The sequence below is a fragment of the Channa argus genome, chromosome 17 (assembly GCF_033026475.1).
Source record: "Channa argus isolate prfri chromosome 17, Channa argus male v1.0, whole genome shotgun sequence".
NCBI classification, from domain to species: Eukaryota; Metazoa; Chordata; class Actinopteri; order Anabantiformes; family Channidae; genus Channa; species Channa argus.
Window position 1 is genome coordinate 10,481,986 of NC_090213.1, and position 23,927 is coordinate 10,505,912.

Genomic DNA, 23,927 nt, shown 5'->3' on the forward strand with positions numbered 1-23,927 from the left:
GTGGGATGTGTTAGGGGGCTTGGTGCATTATCTGTAAAAGATTCCACACACTTACACAATTACAGAACACAGTGGCAGCACAAACAAGACATGGGGGAACGTGGCAAACAATCACTGAGAATGTAAGGTAGGAGTGGGATAAAGGGAGATTAGCAGCAAGAGAGGGAGTGGAAAGCGAGGGAGGAATGAGAGCAAAAGCATGAAAGAGACAGAAGTACAGGGGAATATGTGTGTCTACTTCGAATTACACATATTTAAAAGCGAGAGGTAGTGGATGAGAACAGAAGAGAGAAATAAGTGACAATAACAGACATAAGTGAGAAACAGAAGAGTATCCCCTGGCCAAAAGCTTCAGTTCTCTTTTCTTTGATCATTTTGGATTTTGGGGGCTTTTTTGTGGCCAGGTCATGTCAGACCGATGACAGTGACTGTAAAATATATCATGTGCAGCTTGTCTGTATAATGTTTTTCTGAGACTTCATTCTGTTGCATTAGTCATTTGTGTCAGCGTCGGGTCTTTCAAAGTTTTGTTTATAGGTCCTCAAAGAGCTGCCCACATGGCTGAAGACCAGTCTATGTGTGAGGTACGTATTCTGGTTTGTACCAACAAAGTACTGAGGTTTAATATTCAGCCTTATCTCTAAATCTGGCTGCAGGTTGGGGGTGGACGACCGGTCCCTGGAGCGTTCTCTCGCCAGGTCAGGGTGTGAGGTCCACTGCTTCGATCCCAGCCTGAAGCTACCTCACCTGCAGCAGGGCGAAATGTGGCTCCATAGGCTCTCTGTAGACTGGAGAGATCCAAACCCGGCCATTGTCGCTCAGCGTCAGTACACCAACACAAAGAAACTTGCCACTATTCTTAATGACTTTGGACACAGACAGGTAAGAGACAAAGAGTGGACAACAGTGGGAACAATATATGAATAAATTCTAAATTCTGATTATAAACAATCTCAAAATGTATGAAAATGATTAGATCTTTTTTATGCTATGCAGTTTAACTCATGCTACATTTCCTGTGCACCTCAACTTAATGTGGCACATACTGATTCACTGGTTTCTGTATCAGTTGCTCATGTTACCTTTTTCCTCATTCCAACATTGTCATCCTGAATGTTACGTCTTTTAAATCCCCAAAAGGTTTGTGTTCCACTTTATCACACACAAACAAAATCCCAATGATGGTGTGCATACTAATAAACACCGAATGCAAATCCAATGTCAGTGAAACCAAACGCCCCTTCCATAGACGGACAGTCAGTCTCTTTGTTCTTGTTCATGAGCCTTAATTACACATTGCTATAAACTAGGGAGAGACCAGTCAGGGTTTGATGAATGAATGCTTGGATACCATTAAACCATGTGATTTTGTGATTTTTTTTTAATGATTACAATGCATGATATATATCTCCCATGGTATTTGAAGGAAAACACGTTTATAGAATCAGTTTATAGGACAATTAGGTTGTGCACAAATAGTGCTAAATTTAAGAAGCATGTACACTCAATACCTAGCTTTACACAGGCGCTTTTTTAAGATGGTTTAATCTGATATCTTTGAGATGTTAATCCCTTTTTCTGGAGCTCGACACAAATCCAGACTGACTGGCTCGCACAGGTCTTGTAAAGATGTGAAGATGTAGTGACAAGACATCTGTATGATAATGTGTGGGCGGGTTTGTACACCATGCTGCTTTATAGACGACTCACCTGTTTTAAATGCAGAGCCACACTCTGCATGCTTATAATGAGGTTTTAATGTGAGTACACAGTGTGCCGGAGGAGCAAGCACCAGCAGCAGCAGCAGCAGAGAGGCATCTTCTCAAATCGCCCATCCTCAGAGACAGAAAAAGAAGCAGCAAAAAAAAAAAAAAAGAGAGTCACTTTGAAAGGTTGAAATATGCATTTGTGCAGCATTCGTTTTTTTTTTATTTGTCTGTGTTGTTTAAAAACTACACTGATGACTCATTCACTAAGTAGAGTTTGGGTGGCAGATGAGGCAGGAGAAACTGTGGGTCATCATACAGACAAATATATTTATTACAGCCCTCAGCTAAGGTTAACTGTTCTGAAAGTAAGCAGAACCTCCTATTGCATTTTTATTAAAGTGCCTCCAACTTCACATACACAGGGAACTTCTCTGGTGTGTAGTTAATTGTGATCTTCTCCTTAGTAGCAGGCTCACTAATTAAAGCACATAAAACATTTAACAGCAATAAAGGTCAAATAAGATGTGTTGTTTGGCTGTCTGGTTGGCAAGAAAATAACAGCTGAATTATTTTGACAGGACCAACTGTATTGAACCAAAGAAAATGAGAAAAAGCAAATAAACATGTTGTTATTAGCGGGGATTTGCCCACCAGGACATAAACACATTTCAGATCAACTGACAGGCCAGAATCTAAACTTTCATTAAAAGTTAATTTTTTCATATCAGCAAACTGTTTGTTTGCAGAGACTCTCACAACTTCTCATCAAAAGCGTCTCTAAATGAAAAATTGTCCCAATGTGCCGCTTAATCCACAGACTGCTTTACAGAAATAATAATTAACATGTGTATTTTGATCAAATTCTGCATGAGTCACTGGAGGAGAGGAAATATTTTCTGATTGGGTATAAAAACTGTTTGCAAGAATCTCACATTAGTTTCAGTGGGAAGCAGGATTTACGGTGGAGTGCAAAGTCGTTTTACATAAAATGTTTTACTGATGTTTTACAGTGGAGCCGATCAGCTCCACTATTGTTGAGTACATTGGATTTGGAATCTATAATGTTTTCTTAGGAAATTTTCATAAGACGGATACACTGATAGTTGTCTTGAAGTTAATTTATGACTTCAACTCTGCACAGCAGCGTAGCAAAGGTCATATTTCCAAATTACCATATGGACCTTGTTAATACCAGACAGGAACTTAGAAGCTCATGCACCTTCTTCTGCAGAACAAAAAGCATCGGGTTAAGGGACATTGAAGCAGTAAGGATATTTATTAAATGCAAAAAAACTCACTTAAACAACAGTTGCTCATTCAAAACACACCCACATCCAATCCTAACAAATGCTCACAAGCGCACTATGACATACACAGACAGAGACACACTTTCCTTAGAGACCAAACGAATACATCACTTCTTGATGATGCCAAATCATTTTCCATCATGTCGTTTCTGTCCAATTAAGGACCACATTTCTGCTTGTGGGAAATACGGGGCCCATAGGGAGGACAGAGGACAACTTTTGGACTTGTTCCCCACAGATAGCTGTTTTCTGAGATATTCTGAGGCCTGTTCCTCTAATGAGGACTGGGAATTCCAAACCAAACACATCAGTTGGAGAGGAATTTTATTGCCAATGTAAAATGTGAGAATCTCTGTTTAGCTGTAGAAATGTGAAGATTTCTCACAATTCAAACTGCACACTGTGTATTTCTACATCTTGTGTTATCTTTAATTTAATATACTTGACATTTTCATACCCAGGGCCTCTTTCTGATAGATCCTGTTTTCTAAATCCATCCCCAGATCTAATGCACTGGTGCTTTTTATCCTAGCAAAGAAAATGTTGACTAAAACATCAGAGCTTGAGGATTAAAAGCACCGCCACCAATGAGACCTTCAAACAAATCAAGGTCAGACATTGGACATCTTTAGCAATCTAGAAGAAATCCCAAAATATGCGCATTAAACTTTGAGCATGCATGAGTCTTCTTACTTGAACATGACCTAAGGGTGCTATTAACATTCATCGTGAAGGATTTCCTCCCCGCTCCAACACAGCAAGCCTTGTCAGACTGCTCTCTCCCTCCATCCATCATCAACACTGCTAAAGCAAGAACAAAGGACAAGCTTCACTTACTGCTTTTCATCTTTTAATAGCATTTGCGTTCAATAACTCCAAAGTGTTTAGTGTCATTTTGGTGCTTTAATAGAACTCACTTATTACCCAGAGGAAATAATTATTAAAAAAAGACACATCTAAAGTGATTTCCCCCCATGTTTTAGGTGGATGTACTGAAGGCAGACATGGAAAGTGCAGAATGGAAGATTTTGGAGAATTTGATCTTGGAAGGAGTTCTGGACTCAGTTGGTCAGCTGCTCTTGGAGCTTCATCTGCACTGGGCAGGCTTTGAGGTGGGTGGTGATGACCCGTCTGTGGTGCGGTACTGGTTCAGCCTGCTAAAGGAACTGGAACGTGCCAACTTCCACCTCTTCCATGTCTACAGCGACCCGGCCAAACCTCACCTCTTCCTACATAAGAATGTCCTCAATGCCAGCAGCGCTTATACCCTGAGCTGGGTGAACACCGAATGGAAGTCTTGAGGGATGCAGGACTAACTAACAATTTCAGTCCCCTCATAAAAACTGGAAAAGAAAAGCCAATCCGTTTGTTTTTCTGTGCACAAAAGATATTTGTGTGATATTAAGTTTAAAAAGATGAATATGATTTCAGGTTTTAATTCATAGAATATTATTTATGCCTAGATACATTAAACAACATAAAACACAGCACCTTTTCCATCAGATCACCCAGACTTGAAGTGAGCAAATGTATTGGAGCATGTGACCCAAAAGTGTTCTGTGAGATTGATTTTCAAACGATAATTATTCCAAATTACTACTTTTAGTTTAAGGCTTTTTTAACCTGCAAAGACTGTATTTGCTGTTTGAAAAAGGATAAACCAACATGAAAGCCAAAGAGCTGTCTGTGGAAGGAAAGCAGATAATTTCAAATCTTAAAGATGAGGGGAATTATTTAGTGGCATTGCAAAGATTTGGAAGGGCCAATACTACAATTTGTAATGTCCTGAAAAAAACCAAAGAAAAAAAAGAAACCACTGGTTTACTTATAGTAGCGACATACACAGAACTGGTCAGCCAACAGCTGATGACAGGAGCACTGTAAAAGATGTAAAGAGAGATCATACTAATCTTTACCAAAATATTCATACCATAAAAGCTCATCTGCAAAGCAAGTGGAAGGTAGTGACACGGTTTGGGCTCGACTTATTAATCTTTATTGATGATTTACCTCAGTACAGAAAGGTGTACTGAAACATTTCGTCTGCAAAGAGAATTGCTTCACAACAAATTGAAGAGCGCGAGCATCATGCATCAACACAATAGGATTCAAACACTGAATCATGAAACCTCAACCCAGTTTAACATGCATGTCACCTGCTAAAGTAGAGAGTGAAGGAGGATCACCAAGCCTCCTAACAGATTTTGATCACCCAAATGTTCTCATTTTAAAAAGACTTAACATCAGCCTGATTTGCCCTGTAAAAGTAGTCAAAAAAGAAGGCCAAAGTTTCTTTAAGGGTCAGCACAAATGTTTTGGTGGAGCACGCTTGCTCTCCAACAGACAGCTCCTATCTGGCCGAACATTTCAGAAGAGCTAAACCCCTCCTCCTACGTATCCTCCTGCTCTTCCTCTCCAGGGCTGTATTGGCCTCGGTCACGTAGAGGGGCAGAATAATTTACTCCAGAAGCACTTTATGTACTACCTCGAATCTGCTATGTTGTTGGCTGCAGGTCAGCCTCTCAATCAGTCTCCCTTTCAGCGCGGTCCTATCGGAGACTGGTCCAGTCATCAAACAGTTTCTAGATTACACTCCAAAAGTCCACAGTATAGTACATGAATTTAGAAATGAGACTCCTGATGGTGAAAGCTTGCGCCTCACAGTGAGAGACCATCTGATCCACAGTCAGACAAAGGATGTGGATAATAAAAGGTAAAAATTGGACATCCAGAGGTACAAGATTTATCAACAGCAGCATAATATAAGTATATCTAGAACACAAGAAGTGACTTCACTGTTATGGCTCCACATTTCTATATAGTGTGTTTTTCTCTCGATATTCGAAAATGAAAGTGTAAGGACAAAAAACAAATTTTTTTAAAAACACCTTGCAATAGGTGATAGAAAAAAGTCAGATCCACAGAGAGCATTTTGTGTAAATAGCAGTTTTCCTATGGTGTTGAATTTGTCTTACTAAGAAACATAAAAAAATAAATAAAGAAACAATGCATTGTTTTCATAAGGGGTAAAATGTACAGTGTTTATTTCCACGACAGGATGGTCAAAAAATTAAACAGATTTATACCAAGGATTACAAAAGGTGTACTACACATGAACCTGCAAATAAAATAAAAAAAATTCGAAGTACTCCTCTAATAATCCTTATAGAGTAGAAACATTTTTAAAAGTATGTTTGTGCTCATCTTTCTACAGATATTACATGAGTACATTTTGAACTTTCAGAACAGGATACAAAATGTACTGCTACAATTAGACTGGATACCAGTCCTGTGGCTTTCACTCGAAAAATATTTAAAAAAACTCAATGGGACAAACTGTCCACTTCTGTGTCTTTATTGGACCATTTCTTGTCCATTATCCCTGAACCCTCATACCCAAACACATGTACAGGTCTAATCCCAGAGTTTGATCTGTCCATCCCAACCACAGGTGATGACCTTTGATGTTTCGTGTGGGTGCCACAGGGCACTGATGCACACTTTGTCATGAGCCTTGATCCTGTGGTAAAGCTTGGTGGTCTTCCAATCCCAAATGTTCAGCTTTCCATCTGCATCTCCTGACACAACATAGCTGGGATGAAAAAAAAGAGAGGTTGTGAGGATAGAAGGACTAGTACTTTGCTAAGAATTATTTCTGTCTCCACTTCACCTGCCAAAAGGTAGGAGTCTGGATTTTTGGTAGGAAGTCTAGCCAGGAGTTGTTGTGTTGCAATGGATCTTGAAAAGAAGTGAGGGCAACTGCTCACATATGTGGGTGGTGGTGGGTGAGAATGGGGAGAAAGCTGGACTAAGTGGGTGTTTTGGCTAAAATTCGGGTGCTGGACTGTTCAGTTAAGCTCTCCGTGTGGATAATATGAAGAGGTTGTTCTTGCTCTCCATCGTGTATATTTGGAAGTAAAATCTGAGTCTGTTTTAACAATTTGGTTCTTCATCAATTATTGAAATAAATTATTCTTAGTTTGTGTTTCTACTCATTAAGGCAGTTGCAAGCACTTCATCAAAAAGGGGATTTTTCCTCCCCCTTATTGGACTTGTATTTTTTAACTTCTCTATAAAATTAAGAAACAAAATAAAGCTTTACCTCATGTCTGGAGAGAAATCCACTTGGCAGGCATAACCAGCCACCATATGGCCTTTGAAGACCTTCTTCTTGTTTAGTCTGAAGCGGTTTTGGGCTCCGAAGATCAAAATCTGGTTGTCCATAGACTGGCATGCTAGCCATTTACCTGAGGTGAGAAAAAGACAAGCGGGGTAAGGCAATCTGCCAATCACATTTGGAGCTACACAGTACCACCACTATTGTAACAGTACAAAATGCTGTCAAAATCAGTGAGAGAGAAAAAAAAACCTTAAAATATTCAAGTATTGTGCAAAGTTACAAGTTTTAAAAGTGCTTATTGCCTTGTAGGTCTATCTCATTAACAAGCATCTCTAGAGCCAAATATATCTAATGAGATATCATGATGCTCTTCATATTCTCTAAAACGTGGCATTGTAGCAAGTCTGATCTAGTGGAACACTAAGCAGAGTCAAATATAATTTTTTCTAAACAGGTAAATGGTAATTGGCAGAAACTTGCCTCAAGAACAAAACTAATGCAAAAAACAAAAATTGCAGTTTGGAAATTGCAGTTTGGTGACAGCCTGCAAAGACTCATCATTCTGTTATTAAACTGCGATGAGCGAGACAATTTAGGAGAAAAATCAGTGACTGCTTAGTTGGGATCTACTTTAGAGAACATTTCTGCATTTCTAAGAGGCAGCGCTTCAGTGTCAAAGCATTACACAACTCACTGCACTTCTTGAAAGAAACATGTTGGAAATTATTAATGTGGTATGAGAAAAACATTGAGTGGTAGTGTGAGCATCCTCTTATATCCTCCCTCAATACACACACACACACACACACACCTACACACACACACACACACACACCCCAACAAAACACTGTTGTCCACAAATGTCAAATGCAATAGGTGCAGGAAAATTAAACTTGGTCAATTTCACAGGTACGCTCAAGCTCTGTCACTTTTAATAAGACAGGAAGAGATGGGGAGAGTGAAGGAAAAAAACTGTTGATGTGGTGCTAGGGGAAGAAAGCTGAATTGCATGGCTTGAAATGGCTTCCCGCTGAGAACACATTTCTTATTCACACACTGACAAGAAACAAACAGTAGTGGGACAAATAAGAAAGCTGCCCAAAGGAAGCTCATGCTTATAAGAATCATACATTGATGGTCTTAATCTTTACTAGAAACAAAAATTATAAATACACTGCTACGAGTTGGACAATCTCTTGGCAGAGTGCAGCCTCCACCTGGAAACCTCACAGTGATGACAATACTCAAGGAAGTTCATGGTTATCACAAAGTTACTTGGTGGCAACTGGATATGTTTAAGGTTCTTAAAGACTGTTCACCTCTTATTTGATCTGGGACTATCCACTAGTCAGTTACTGCTCTTGCTTGGGATAGCAGACACCTGACAGGTGATAGAGTTGTGACAGGTGTAATTGGTATTTGTCTTGCTGAAAATCGCAACTATTCCGTAGTGTATACTGTATACAATACAACAACTGTATGCCTAATAGGTTTGAAAGCAGAAGCTCTTTTAAAATGTAAAACAAACATCAACCATTCAGGCCCAGCAGAGAAAGATAACTGAAGTGGAGTAAAATCAACAGTTTTTCTGTTTTTTACCCATTTGAGCTCCTTGCATTCACCTCTGACATCCACAGGCATGTCATTATTTAATACTGGTGACTGCTGCATGCTCAGCAGTTCATTCCCTCACACAAGTGCATTAAGACACATTAAAATATTTTACCAGTGCCCAGCAAGGTGTTTGTGACAGCTGGTCATACATACATCCATACGCACATATTTAAAAATGATTTGTACGGGGTCAGACCACGATCCTGAGGAGCATTCATTCACACAATTAGCAGCACTCAGCCTGCCTTTTTCCCCCCCATTTATCAGCCAATACCAAATGTTTAAAATCTACTTCAATTGGGCAATATATGTTTAAACTCCCCAGAGTGTATACTGGACTGTGTGTATGCATATTCTGCCTTGATTTGACTACTCACCATTGGGAGACAGTGTCACAGCTGGCATAGAGTGCATACTGGGTTCAGCGATGTACTTGAAATCCACAGGGATATCCCTGAAAAAGGCACAAGGCAATGTGAAAATACTTGAAGACAGGGTGAAGACTGGATGAGATAATAATCTGAGCAGCTGTAAAGCGAGAACTCAAAAGGACTCCATTCACAGCAATGTAGCTTGTTTACCATTTCAGCTTGTTAAGGAAGAGAAAATGGCTACAGAAAAAAGTACCACCATAACAGTCAACAGCTACAGTATGTAAATAACTCAGTTCAGAATCAATTCAGGGGGAAATAAAACCTTAGATGCTGCCCTGCAGACTGTACTGGCAATCAATTACTTATTAATCCCTTCTTCACTCTTTAACGCTGCTTTCCACTCTTCCATGATCTGCTGTGTCTCTCTCTGCTTTTGGAGAGACAGAAAATGTGCTCATCTGCACTTCAGTGGTCTGCACAGATCTTTTAGATCTACAATGTTGTTTGCGATGAAAACAATGTGACAATTTCAGCTGTTTCTTTTTTCCTGTTGACTGTTGGGACTTTCTGCAAACTAAGTGCCATTAATGTATGTTTCCCTCTTACTTACTGCCTGTCTAATGCTTGCATCAAGTGAATGCTAAAGAGCAATACACTTGAAGTGATCTTGCCTTCTGCTTAAACTAAGACCATGTTCACATGCATACAACCAAAAACAGGCTTCAAAGATGTAGGTAAATTTTAAACCCTTGTACACAAAAACACACTTGAATTCATGAGCATACACAGTTGCATAATAAAAGGGCAATGGTCTACAGACAAGCCAAACTAAACAGCTAAGCTTCTTCTTTTGTGCTCCAGAAATAACCAGTGTGCTTGTGTTTTGTTGTGTAGAAAGTGATGGACAAGGATAAAAAGAAAACATATGACAAAATATACACTGGGCATATTCATGAAAAATTCATGATTGACAGTTCGGTGTATTTCACCTAGATCAAGCTTAGGGACAATGGTTCTGAGGGCTCTCAGGTGGCACTGCATTAAAATGATGATGATCATGATTCTTTACTAGACATCACTTCATGGGCTCAGAAACACTTGTAGAAATCAATGTCTATGAGCACAGTTCGTCATGCAATCCACAAATTACACAAGTTAAAGCTGTATCGTGCAAAGAAGAAGCCATATGCGAACATGACTCAGAAATGCTGGCGTGTGCTCCCCTCTGAGCCAAACCTCATTTAAAATGGTCTGAGGCAAAATGGAAAACTATTCTGTGGTCAGATGAATCAAAATGTTTAATTCTTTTTGGAAACAATTGATGCCTGTGGACGAAAGAGGAGAGGGAGCATCCAGCTTGTTATCAGAAGAGAGTTCAAAAGCCTGCATCTCTGATGGTATGGGGGTGCATCAATGCTGATAGTACATAGAGGTTTTAGAGCAACATATGCTCCCATCCAGACAATGTCTCTGTAGGGAAGGCCTTGCATATTTCAACTATTTCTATTTAGTATTTGGAACTCATGTGAAAAGTTAATTTCACAAAACATTATTGCTACTGACAGTCACTACTGAGTTTTAGTTTAGATATTTAAATTAAAATTCCTACAGAACACAAGTTCTTAGAGGACACAGCAGTTAACTTGTCACTTGCCACTCTGTCTTCACCATTTTTCATCTTTATCCTTGTTCCCCCTCAATCCATCATGATAGCAAATGTCCCTCCAAATCAGCCACTTGAATGCAAGCTGTACAAGGTCTCTATAACCAACAGCTGCCCCTTATTGGCATAGTGCTGCCCATTTTATATTGACTGTAATCCTCCACCAATGTACACACTGACTTTCCACCTGTGTATGATAAACCTCTGCTACATATGAAGCAGTCTCCGCAGAAAACAGATTTTATATCACACGTGGGCACACTGCATGTGCACCATGATGTGAATGTCTTGTAGATTTGCGGCCTCACAATCTTTTCCAAGTTTCCGGTTTTCCCTCTAAACCGGCCCCTCTTTGCCAGCCTCTGCTTTAATTCTGGTGATTATAAGACTGTTCTGGTAAATTCAGCCTAATGTTGCCCTCATGAGGAGGGTTAGCTTAGGGAGGGGAGCGAGGGCTGCAAGCCAGGTGGTATCTGTGAGAGAAAGAGGGACAGTAAAGCCACTCTTTAGCCCAACATATCACTTGCTTTAGCTCCCACGCTGCACTAAAAAAGACCATGGAAAAAAAAAAAAGCAGCAAATACTAGTTTATCCAGGTGAACTGCAGGCTGTTCTCATTGGTCCATTTGATCAACCATAGTAGTAAGACATGTATTGACAAAAAGGTGTGGAAAACACACAAGAGAACATCATTTTGTTAATATGGATGATTTGTGTTATCACTAGATGCTGAAAGAAAAATGTGTTTTAAGCTTTACCTGATCTGCCAGTCATACAAACACCTCTTTGCATAAATATATTTTGTGGAACAATTTCAAACTGCTTATTTATTAAAATATACAACTACAACAGGCCCCAGGCTTAAAGGGGTTATTGCTGGAGCACTGGCACTGTAAAAATAAAAAAACTCACTGCAACAGATACATGTGAAGCAAAATTAAACTGGATCATTTATAGATTGCTTGAAGTCTCCTCTTCTTAATAACGACTAATGAAAGGAACAGTGCAAGACCCCATTTGGCAAATCCGCTCTTTGTGTTTTAAATGGTTGTACTCAGTTTGCTGGTTTCACAAAGAAACTTGATGTTGCCAAGAGGCTGTAACAGTGAAACAGTCTCTAAAAACAGTCGTGTTACCACATATAGTTTACACAGTTCAAATAACTCTACATTCCCGAATATAATACTGTAACTCCTGACAATAAAAAAAATGTTTTCATTATTTTTTTTGCCTTTCTTCAGCAAGTGTTTGTGTCTTCTATTGTTCAGCACTCGTGTGAATAATTATATGCCTTGGCCCCAGGCAAAATAGCCCACACTATAAAACAACACACTCTTACTCCAAATACTGTGTCTCTGTTTGAGGCTGTCGTAATTATGGACTTACCACTCCCAAACTCGAAGGCTCTTGTCATCTGACGTACTTACAAAACGCCGATTCTCATCAACAAAGGTGATGGTGTTGACAGCCCCCAGGTGACGGTCGTACTCCTGAACGACCTCACCTGTCCTGATGTCCCACTGTCCGAGTCACAGGAGAAAAAAAAGTCAGACAGAGGGAAAACATATTTATTTACAACACAAAACAAAGTGGACTATTAAAATGGATTCACAAAATCCAACCAAACCTGTTCCACTACACACTCTGCTGATTAGCAGAATAACTTCAGAGAGACTCAATGAGTGCAATTTTAATTGTGCCAACACAGTGAAATACTTTAATTGCAGTGATGTGCTGACAGTGAACAGCAATAAAACAGGTCTCAGTCTTGTAATTAAAAAAAAATGTCTAAACTAATTCAAATCTTTAAAAAATAAATAAATAAATAAATAAAGTGTCCCCCAGGCAACAAACAGGTCACTTTTCAGATTTTAAACCAAGATCAACCACTTTCAGCTTGTCGCTTTGGGGGTCGCCACAGCTGAACGTGTTGCAAACGTTGATTTGGCATGAGTTTGAGTTTTGCTTCCTGCCGCAACCCTCCCATTTTATCTGGGTTCGGGACTGGGACCAAGGTGGCCCTTTGTGACCCGTGTCCTTCTGCAACCCAACCCCTTGCTTTACCAATGAGCTACCAGGCCCCCACATTTTATATTTTAGACAAATTGTGTTTATGTTCTTTTTTCTGTCTAGCCATCTGCTCTGAAAACCCAGAGACAGAGCTGGAAGATTTAATAGTAAGCCTGATTACGGCACATGATAATGTTATGACGACTACTTCTTATCAGGATGATTACAAGACAAACTTTGTGCCTGCTACATAGACATCTTGGTATATTTTTAATGAAGGCTGACAGTGAAAGTAAAATGAAGTAACAGTTCTATCTTTGCAGGTCATAAATTTTATGCTTACGAGCACTGGGAATCTATTTATTCTCTCAGCTTGTTACACACAGTAAGGCCCTACCATTCATCTGTCGAAGTTCAAGATTACTTGTTCTAAAAACATGATAATATGATTTGTTATTTAAGGTTTCCTGCTTTGTCACAGATTGTTCTCTTCTTTTTGCCTTATTCTCAGTCTAATGCTGCCTTTTAATAATAACTTGTCAGCCTCTAAAGATCTCACTGTGCATACACACTGAGGCACAGTACTGCTGGGAGATGAGAAGACAGCATATTTCATGCTCTTGTGGGCACAGGGGGTATACACAGAAACTGATGTTTGCACCTGCTTGGTTATCTAGGAAATACACATCAGGTGATGGTGAGGGCTCAATTGAATTGCTCGCAATGCAGCAAATGTTAGCTTTACCTGAACAATCTTTTTATCGGACATGCCGGCCACAAAAAGGTTCTGTTTGTCTTCATCTGGGTTGAACTTGACGCAGTACGGTACCTTCCTGTTTGTGAAGCGGGAGATACATTGGCCTGTGGAGGGAGGCAAATTGAACATCTAAGCTACAGAACAATTCATAGTGGCTTTTCAGAAAGGTGCATTCAAGTTGTTTAAAATTCATTTAAATTAAAAAGTCAGTCTACAGCTTTCAAGCCTGTATGCTGTGTTCCTGCAGGTGAAAACATCTCAGCTATTACATAGAAAATTCTGTTTCTTTGTGTCTATTCAGCAGAGGCGAGTCAACACAGGAATGATGCTACCATCACTGTTTTCAGTAACATAATTTCAGTTTTACATCCACTGCCTTAGGGATAAATCTGAAATGAAATACTAAAATGACCCATTATGCATCATTGCTATGAACAGCTGCAGGAATAAAACAACTGTCGAAATTTACTCACATACCTCATAGAAAAATTAAGGAACTTGTTGCATTTAACAGATTGTAATAGTAAAAAAAATTCATAAGTATTAGAATAATGACTACAGGCAGCATGGTGGTTAAATGGTTAGCCCTGCAACTGCACAAGTTCAAATCTACCTGCTGGCCTTTCTGTGTGGAGTTTGCATGTTCTCCCTCTGCTTGCGTGTGCTTTCCCACATTTCAAAGACGTGTGTTAAGTTAATTGGGGACTCTAAACTGCCCATAGGTGTGAATGTGATTGGAAATGGTTGTCTGTCTCTCTTTGTGTTGGCCCTGAGAAATACTGGCGACCTTTCCAAGATTTACCCCATGCCTGACTCAATGACAGCTACCCCCCACGACCCTGAACAGGACAGGAGGTTAAAGATAATGTATCCTCTAGTGGGGGGTTTTAACTCTTTTCTGCCCTCTGCTGGATTGACACTTGAGCAGAGAACTGGTGATAATTATGGTTGATGAGCAGACCAGAAAGAGAACAGGAAAACAGAGAGCACAAAGTTCTTGTGTAGGCACACCTTACTGTTTCAAACTGAACAACTTACTCAAAAAACTAAAACAAATGTACCTATCGGTACATTTCCAAAGTGGAACAAAAATCCAAAATGGCTGTTGAAACCATTTCATAGCAATTAACTGATTTAATTAACTGACTAACAATCAACAATTTTGAACAAATAATTATTTGGATTCACACATTAATTAGCGATAAAAACAGAAGTCTGCCACTACCTTGACTAATTAACCAAACTGTATGACTCACTGTTTTTCATTATTTGCAGTTAATATGCTGAATGGATAGATTTTTTTTTCTGCAGTATACAATTATTCAGGGATAGACTATGCATGTCCTGCACACCTCCTTTGATTCAGAACCAAGTAAAGTAGCTGTGTGAACATGAAAAGAGTCTGTTGACATCAGAGTATTACAGCCTACCTGTCTCAGAGTCCCAGAGTTTTAGGTAGCGGTCATATGCAGCGCTGAGGAACTGGGTCCCACTGTTGTTAAAGCAAATGTCTCGTACTGCTTTGCTGTGGCCTAACAAACACAGAAATGTTTTTTTACACATACTACAAACAAATAAATGTTTTCTACAAAAAAAAAACCCTTAACTATCATATAGTAACCCTGCCTTGTTTTCATTTCTTCCATAGCTGTTTTCCTTTGATACTATTATGAATTTATTTAAGTAATGTGAAATCTGGTTGAGGGAAATAATGGATGTTGAGGCAGAAAGATACAATAGGTTACAAGGGAAAGTGAATCTTTAAATGAGCTTGGAGAGAGAGAGAGAAAAATTACATGCTTTTCTTTTTAGCTGTTCTCCACCTTTTCTTATTCTTTTCTTAATCCCAATCTATAAAACCCTTTGGCTTTTCCCTGTTTGGCATAGGTGATGAGAGGTCCCTGTGTGCTTGGTACTCAAAGATGCCTTCCTTGTTAAAGCTGGCTTTTATCAGGGATACAGTGTTTCCACGGCGATAACAGAGCCCACTGAAGCTAAGCGCCTGCCTGCTCAATTGCTCTAACCCTGTTTGCTGGCAGACCTAAGGCATCACTGCTGCTACGAAAAGCCTTTATATTACATGTGGTAATGAAATAAATACACAAACTATCAAAAAAAACAGGAAAAACATCATTAAATCTACATTTTGTCCCAGACTGCTTCCAAACATGCAAATTCCCATTTAATAACATGCATACTCTCCATAACCATGTATATGAATTGTTTTTTAGTGATTCAAACAGCTTAATTGCAGTAAAAACATTTGTGTGCAAATTCCTTATGTATTTGTTTATCTTTAAATTTAATATACAATGCAATAATTGCTGAAAAATATTGGAAAATTTAAATAGGAATATTTAAAAATTTATTTTCTAAACATCTGTAAGTAAGCCACATAGACTTTTATTATACAGACTCCTCTCCATGTCTTGTAACCTCCCTTGCCCCTAGTTTCCCTCGGCCCCTGGGCTGTTGAATTATGTATATTCTGTGAAGGAGCTGACAAGCAGAACCATGGCTGCAAACAATCTCTATTCTGACAGTGAGCTGTCTTTAGGAAGTGTGTAAAAATGACCTGCATGTATTAACCAATACCCCCCAACACAGTCTATCTATTCAAAGAAAACCCCGCCTGCACTCCCCAGTCAGCAGACATGTTGTTACTGTTCCAGTATTGCTGAGCTCACAGTCTGTCACTGCTGTGTATTTCCCCAAAGACAGGTTGTATTTAAGACCTCAAGCATATATCATGTCAGCATGTTTGCTGATTATCTATTGTTGTGTATAAAAGATTCTCTATTACCATGCAATTATTTAAATTTTACCATATCAAATTTTAAAAAGGTATAACTTCCAGTGAAGATATTTGATGATAAATCTGCTCACTTACCAATGAACGTTCGAATACACCTCCTCTCATTGTACACTTCCCACAACTGTGACAAAAAAAAAATATGAAGAAACTACAAGTGAAGAGAGATTTGCAAGGCCACCCTGCTCCAGCACTACATTTAATTAAGCATGTAGAAAGTCAAAAAGCAAAAAACTTGAACAAATTACCTTGATTTTACAGTCCATGGAGCAAGAGAGAAGTAGATGGCCAGAGCTAGGAAATAGTCGAATAGCGCTGACACCCTAGAAAATGGGGTGAAAAAAGAAAGGAGAAATTGATATGCTAAATAATGAATCCAGAGCAAATGAAGTGTGTGCATTCTGCACAATGGAAGAGTCATCAAAAATAGGATAACTTTCTTCAAGTTACCAAAGTTTCTCCAAACACCATATGGACCATCCTCCATTTATCTTGACATCAGCACTTCTACACACTTATTATCTTGTCAAACCTCTTTGTATTTCAAATTAGGCTCTGAAGGCTGTAACTTCCTGCACAAAGTGAACAGGAGCCAATTTAAAACTTGAGTGATTTCTCTCCCCCTGAAGCACACTGGCAGATCTAAAGCTTGAATCAAATCTTTCTTGGAATAACTCAGTGTTTGCCACCATATTTGAATTATAAAGACAGTGTTGTGAATGTGACAGAATAATCTCTGATGTCAGGAACAAGCTGATTGCATATGGCTGTTATCATTTTAGTACCATAGTAACCATAGTACCCTAGAGGTTTTTCTGACTTTACAAGGTCTATCTAATGGAGGTTTGTGTGTATGAGATTACAGACACACTTACTGTACTGTATGTGACTCAATACATTCTTGACGCTACTCTGAGTTTGCATTTTAAAATTATTTTAAACAGTGAATTACTTGAATTTGTGTAAAGAGAATACCTACAACAGAATAACATCTTAAGTGGTAAACACACTGTCAATTATGTAGACAAAAACACAGAAGTCATCTATGTTCCTCTCCACTGACCTTGGTGTGTCCAGACCAGATATGAATCTGTTTCTTAGGCAGGTAACACTTGTCTGGAGCTTCTGCAGAACGCAGATTAATGCCCACATCCTGTGGGACATAGAGGTACGACCTGCCCTGGTAGTCATACATGTCTTTAACTGTGAATAGAACAAAAAAAAGACAAAATGCATTTTTTAAAATCCTGCAACATTTTGATAAATGTTTAAAGGTAGCATGGGCTGTCAGCTGTGTTTAGCATTTTCTTTTTACAAGTTCCTAGAGAAATTAAATCCATGACAAGCAATGAGAAGCCACTCCAAAGCTCTATAGCCAGGAGTCATACACACACACAATCATATAACAACAGGGCAAGCTTAATATGCTGAAGAAGACATTATATTATCAAAAGGTCCAGAACAACAACCAATGCAACTTCTGATGTTTTCATTGAAACTTAAGAATTAATTTACCATGGAGAATGGTTTTCTCTTCTGCTGGAGCATCTTCCTCATTCTTTCCTTTCTTCTGCCTCTTGGCTGTGATCTCATCCAACTCCTTTTGCTCATCCTTTAAAGTGAAAGTTTTTATGAACAGAGAATTTCCAGACAGATACACTTTTACAGATAGGCTTAGCAAACAAAAGTAAATTTCAAGTAAAGTAAATGCATAAATGGCCACTGATAAGAAGCACATGACCTACCATGTGTCTCATCTATTAAAGTCCAGTTTACCAATAGTATTGCAAACCTTTTGTACAGACTATATAACCACACAATTTCTGTTAAAAGGCCACACTTGAGCACTATAGGTGAGTTGTTTTATGGCATACATAGTGTGGACAGAAAGAATAATTGATTCCCAGCCCCATACTAGTGAAGTGGACTACGTGCCATGTTTAATGCCATAAAAAAAAACAATAATGCATAAATAAATACAAAGAAGCTTATTTTAGTGTTTTAAAAAAAAGCCTGTCAAGCACAAATTAAATCTTTCTATCTGCCACACTGCCCAACATGAATCCTTGGTGTGTGTGTTTTCCTGCCTTATTACCATATTAATGGAATAGTTTGGGATCTTTCAAGGTGGTCTTAATAGAAACTTTAGTGCTATTTATGCATTGTTGGTTGAAACTTTTCCTATTCCCATTATGTCCATGGTTGTTTCTACCTGGAATGCAACTACAATTAAGACATAAGGGCCACACTGTTCTACCCTTCATTTCTTGGAACAAAGTTTACATGAGATTTATATGACACTGCAGATGTCCATATCCCAAATTTAATTTAAACCTATGAAGGTTGAAGCAGTGATTTTAAGATAAAATTTCACTATTTTTCCTCCCTGATGGTACTTGCCTATTGGCGTGTTAGAGTAATTAGGTTTGTTGTTCCAATGTTTCCTTTACAGGTTGTGAATGGACTTAACTTGACAGTATAGTGTACTTTGCAGATTCAACATAACAGAATTTTGTTATCTGGTATTACATGCTGAACAAAATGTCACCTCTGATGGTTTAGCCACGCCTTTCTCATCTGCATATTTTGCCCATGGTCCGAGGAATCTGTCAATCTCTTCTGCGTCTCCACCTTTGACCTTTTTTCTTTTTTCGGACTTCTTAGTGCCACTTTCAAACACAGTTAGACCTGGAACATTAAATATTATAGTTCTGAATATCTCTTAAAAATACTTCACACACACCGTAACATAAAATAAAGTCCAGTTTGGACACAGACAAACACAATTAGGGTGTGAGAAAATGATTACCTTTATTTTTCTCAGCCTCATCCACAGCGCCAATGTAGCTACTAGAGGATACATGGTGTGTGTCAATAGATGGATCTAGAGCATAACCTATTACCAGAATGGGGAGAATTGGAAGGTCATTAAAATTCAAGCAGTGTCCTTATATTTACAACAATGAATAAATCCATGACTTAGGTCAGACACAAGCTTGCCATAGGTGGAGAAAGTCCTCCTTTGCTGTTCAAACATAAAGTCATTTAGGTGAGCAGGTTCTGCATAGCCAGACAACATGTTCCTGGGGGCGGCCATCTGCTGGGTTTTATATGGGTTCACTGGCCCAAACTACAAGGAGACAAAACAAAACGATTTATATTTAACCCTTAAGGAATCTCAAAAGGGAAATTTTTTTTGCCTGACTATTAATCTTAATTTATATTTATTAAGAGTGACTTTAACACCTTCTTATTTATATTAATCTGAAAAATAAATAAGATTGACCATGTTATTTAGTGTCTAGTTGAGTCACAAAATACACATAAGAGAACTCAGGGATTTAGGTTAAAAATATAACAAATTTATCAGTAATAAACAATTACTTGCATTTACATTAACAAGCTCATTAACCTCAAACATTAAGCTCAAAATGTGTATGTTCATTTGTATGATGGGCCAAGCAGCTGGAGAAGATGTAAATGTAGAAGAAATACATAATCCTTTAAAACTAGGAAGAGACAATTATTGAGCCATGTAATACATGTCACTTAAAATCTAGCCTAAAAACAACATTGAGATTAAATCTCTGACCCCACTTAAGTTGCCACAGATACCCAGATTGTGTGAGTTACCTCTGGTGCAAACATAGTTTCATATGTGGGGTTATATGAGACTTCTTTCAGAGAAGGATCCAGGTGTATGCCAGTCTCAACAGCCTCCTAAAATGAAGATGAAATGTTACAAAACAATTAAAATCACGACTCTGTTGGACTAGTATAGAATTAAGTTACTGAAAGAGTGGTTTCGTGAATCAAATATTGGACAGGAAAGAACGACATACTAGAGTTGCATGTAATTATTTGACATTGCACACAATAACGTTAAAGAGAAATTTACAACAACGTTTACGTTAGCCTGCTAGAAACAGTGTTTCCCGCTAACTGCTTTGTTGCGGTCCTTTTGAGTTACATTTAACAACAAAATACTTATTCAGAATCTCTAAGTTTCCTTTGCAACCGTATATCGTATCACAACATTTAAAAAAAAAAGTGCGACTGGTAACATCTAGCTTTAATTTTAATAACGTTAAGCTAATCCGCAGCTAATTTAGTTAGCTTACCTTAACGGCAACCTCGGGAGCAGAATTAAGGACGTCCAAAGACACCGTAGGTCCAGATTGCAAAGGTCTGAGGTGAGCCGTGGCGTCCGAATCATCTGCCTCCACTTTCGCAGCACTAGCAGTAGATTCAGATTCATTTTCTGAATCAGAATCGCTACCGTACGAAACGAGGGAAGATATGGCAGCAGACATCTTGGATGTTGTGAATTCGCCGGAAACAAGAGGACGGCACTTCCGTTGTGGCAAAAAAAAAAAAAAAAAAAGAGAGATGTAAAATGAAGAAAATAAAAGAAAAAATACAAACAGAAAAAGTATTCCTGTTTGTGACAGCATTGAATGCTAGTTACTTATGTAGAACATAATAATCAATTACAGTAAATATACATATATTTAGTCATTTACAAATACGAGCAGAAATATTCGGGAGATTTAAATAGAGACAGTAAAGATGTAACGTTAGTGAAACGAAATTTTATTTGTAAAAAAAGATTAGCCATTTAGTCAGATGGAGATAAGTCCTCCAGTTGAAACATCTAATAATTTATTTTAGAAAATTAATTGGCAAGTTTAGGTAATTCAAATAATTGATTAAGTTTAGTGGATTTAATTAATTAACAATTTTAAGGTTTTCTGGATTCATTTCACATTGTAGTTACCTGATTCTTTTCATGTTTGTTCTGGAAAGTTGGTTGGACACAGTATATCAATATTTATATGTAAACACTAGTTTTTAACCACAAAATATATGTACATATACATATACATATATGTATATGTATATTGCCAAAACAGGTTTGCACCCATAACAACACAGTTTCCTTGGTATTTGTGGTCACCTCGATCTTGATGAATTTAATAGCAAATATAGGGAACATTGTACATTTGTCAAGTAAATTTCAACAATCTATAGTCAGTAGTAGTAGTAGTGAGTAGTTGTGCAATAATACAATTTATATGCTAAGCGAAGATAATCATATCGAAATGCATTGTTCAGTACAACTAGCCAATATTGTGAACACGCACGCTTTCCACGAGCCTCCCACGAGCACACGGGACGCTTTCTCGCGCCCCAACAATAGAGTGGTACATACCATTATCGCTGTTCACAACGGGGATATTTTCTTACGAACAAGCGTAATTTTACATGGTTTGTAACGGAAACAATACAAATGTCGCCCATAAGTGAAAAGGGCGAGTCGTTTTTTGGGTTTGAAAACTAGTGTTTGCTTTGAGCGAAACAAGGTTATATGTGTATTTCACCTATTTCTTTCAAGAGAGCTCCTATGGTAAAAAAAAAAAAAGTGCCTGGATTCTTCTCCGCCGCCGCCTCTTCCAGCAGGAGTACATTTCATATCAGAGACAGTACAATCATGGATCCGACCCGGGGATTTAAATTTGTGGCCACGGTGGCATGCTCTGCTGCCCAGTAAGGATGAAAAGAATATAAGAGGAATTTCAACCAAGGTATCAGGTAATTAATATATTTTTCACCCCTGTATACTTAAGTAACGTCTTTAATGTAGAAATGTGACTTTATTGACGTTACATTAACGTAGATGTATCCCATCACAAGAACAACAAACTGCTTGAAAACCGAATCACTATTTGTAATATTAGGTTGAAAGTGGAGCTGCTGCCGACTAATAACCGTGTTGGTAATTCAACCCTGCCGGGCCATCACTGACTAGCACCACACATTAACCTAGGATGCAGGTGAGAGATGTCCCAGTGTTGACAACGTTAGGAGACCAAAGTGGCTTAAACATTAAAAGTACCCATAGCATATCTTGTAGCTATATTTAAAACAAACAAACAAACAAAAAACCACCAAACAATTTGAAACAGAACTGGTATAAAGATGATCCATTGCTAAGCTACACATCTGCCTGAGCTCCCGCAGCAGCGTCTTGAGATTGACACTGAGGAATATCGTGTTGGTGAGAAAGCGAAGAGAAAATCATCGCAATACCCCGCAAATTATTTCTTATACAAACAATGTTAAGTCACGCATCTCTTCCCTGGTGTATTTGATCTCGTCGCCTGGTTGTATACTTTTCAGTTCGGTACAGTGTAATTAGGGAAGGCGCTGGCATTGGCAGTAGGTTATTTAATTTTCCCTCTACGAACGCATTGACTCGCCTCAGTGAGAGGAGAGGGGCTGGGGTATATTCCAGCCTGCTTGGATTGCAGTCATGGGGGATGGTAGCCTTCAGCCCAGTGGAAGTCAAGCTTTGTGAAATTCGAAACCTTCTTTGTACTACTTCAAGTACAGCAAGAAAAGTGGGCATGTGGAACAGTGTGTTGTGCAGTGATCACCTTTTTAGATGGTGACAGCTTAAAGATTTTGATTCCATCACGCCAGCTCATGTAGTGCTGTGTGGTATTTGATATACACTAAACTGGACATATTTCCTGCAGCCTGTGCATTAAAACCCAACTAAGACTATAGTCTTGGGATAGTGTGCTTTCATGGTTTGCCCCTCAAAATACCATATTCATCTTTGTGGAAGAGCAGGCTGTAGTAGTAGAAAACTGAGGTATGAATGAACTGCCGTTTGAATTTACAACTGCAGAACCATTGATAAAAGTCTATGTATGCTGCTGTGTTTGTATAGTTGGTCCAGTTTGTCCCTCTGATGATTTAAGATTATGTTCAGATGTAACATAGACTGGGTCTAAATGGAGTGTAGGTTTTGCAGTTGTGGTGAGGGATATGCTCATGGATTTGACCTAATGGGGTACTTTATAATGAGGTGGTTAATAAATATCTTCCATTTGGACAGTTCAGATTTTTAAAATTAAAATTCTTTGAAGGCAAGACACCTCACCAGTATCGACAAACAGAATGTGCTGACTCTGAAAACTATAATTAACCACACAGTTCTATACACCTACACTGTTTGTAACTTGGTATGGTGTATAAAGAGGATAGTCCCAGATTTGATCAGTTTATTAATGTCCTTCAAGGAGTTTATGGTACATAGAATTTTTATTAAATATGGACACTTTCCACACAAGGAGAATGGACTTTGTTTAAAGAAGCTTTTATACAGTATGTGTATATATACTGTATGTTTGCAAATGTGAAAGAGCTGAAACACTTTAGACGAGGCCCCTTGCAGCTGTTAAATGTATCGGTCTACAGCAGTGGCATCTAAACTGTCACATGACCCATTGAAAACTGCACGTTCTTACAGCAGTCCCGAAGAATCATTTATGTACATATAACATTTGCCAAATTTAAAATTTGAGACATAATACAGTGATCAAACCCACTCAGACATACGCTAAAGTTTGCCTTCCTTGGTCCCCTATCACTGCTATTGTTTTGTTTGAAGCTGGCTCTGCTGCAAGAGGGTTACATCCTAGGCTTTATTGGTGTTGGCTGTATGTTTTAGTTTGCTGGAAATGTTAAATCATGGTTAAAAACTGGTTAACTG

General features: G+C 38.5%; 3 protein-coding genes across 7 annotated transcripts in view; 2 read left to right on the top strand and 1 right to left on the bottom strand.

Moving 5' to 3' along the window:
* Nucleotides 1-5,915, top strand: part of mettl24 (methyltransferase like 24) — a 28,106-nt gene extending 22,191 nt beyond the window's left edge. The window contains exons 4-5 of the mRNA XM_067481969.1: nucleotides 657-882; nucleotides 4,000-5,915. Of these exons, the coding sequence (XP_067338070.1) occupies nucleotides 657-882; nucleotides 4,000-4,317 (544 nt within the window). The 3' untranslated portion in view covers nucleotides 4,318-5,915. The remainder of the gene's footprint in view (nucleotides 1-656; nucleotides 883-3,999) is intronic.
* A 303-nt stretch (nucleotides 5,916-6,218) lies between these two features.
* cdc40 (cell division cycle 40 homolog (S. cerevisiae)) lies at nucleotides 6,219-20,717 on the bottom strand. The gene is made up of 15 exons (XM_067481968.1): nucleotides 20,488-20,717; nucleotides 20,000-20,086; nucleotides 19,367-19,496; nucleotides 19,176-19,262; nucleotides 18,915-19,054; nucleotides 17,882-17,978; nucleotides 17,430-17,569; nucleotides 16,615-16,689; nucleotides 16,445-16,490; nucleotides 14,985-15,086; nucleotides 13,543-13,658; nucleotides 12,174-12,307; nucleotides 9,128-9,204; nucleotides 7,119-7,263; nucleotides 6,219-6,608 (listed from the first exon to the last, which is right to left on the bottom strand). The coding sequence occupies exons 1-15, from the start codon at nucleotides 20,677-20,679 to the stop codon at nucleotides 6,431-6,433; spliced, it is 1,746 nt and encodes a 581-aa protein (XP_067338069.1). The 5' UTR covers nucleotides 20,680-20,717; the 3' UTR covers nucleotides 6,219-6,430.
* Nucleotides 20,718-21,610: 893 nt separating this feature from the next.
* Nucleotides 21,611-23,927, top strand: part of wasf1 (WASP family member 1) — a 48,942-nt gene continuing 46,625 nt past the window's right edge. For 2 of the 5 annotated variants that reach the window (XM_067482009.1, XM_067482010.1), the window contains exon 1: nucleotides 21,613-21,958. The gene's annotated coding sequence lies outside the window, so the exon portion shown is untranslated. Of the gene's footprint in view, nucleotides 21,959-23,927 lie in introns of all 5 variants that reach the window. The other 3 variants (XM_067482011.1, XM_067482008.1, XM_067482007.1) reach the window with 3 other exon arrangements.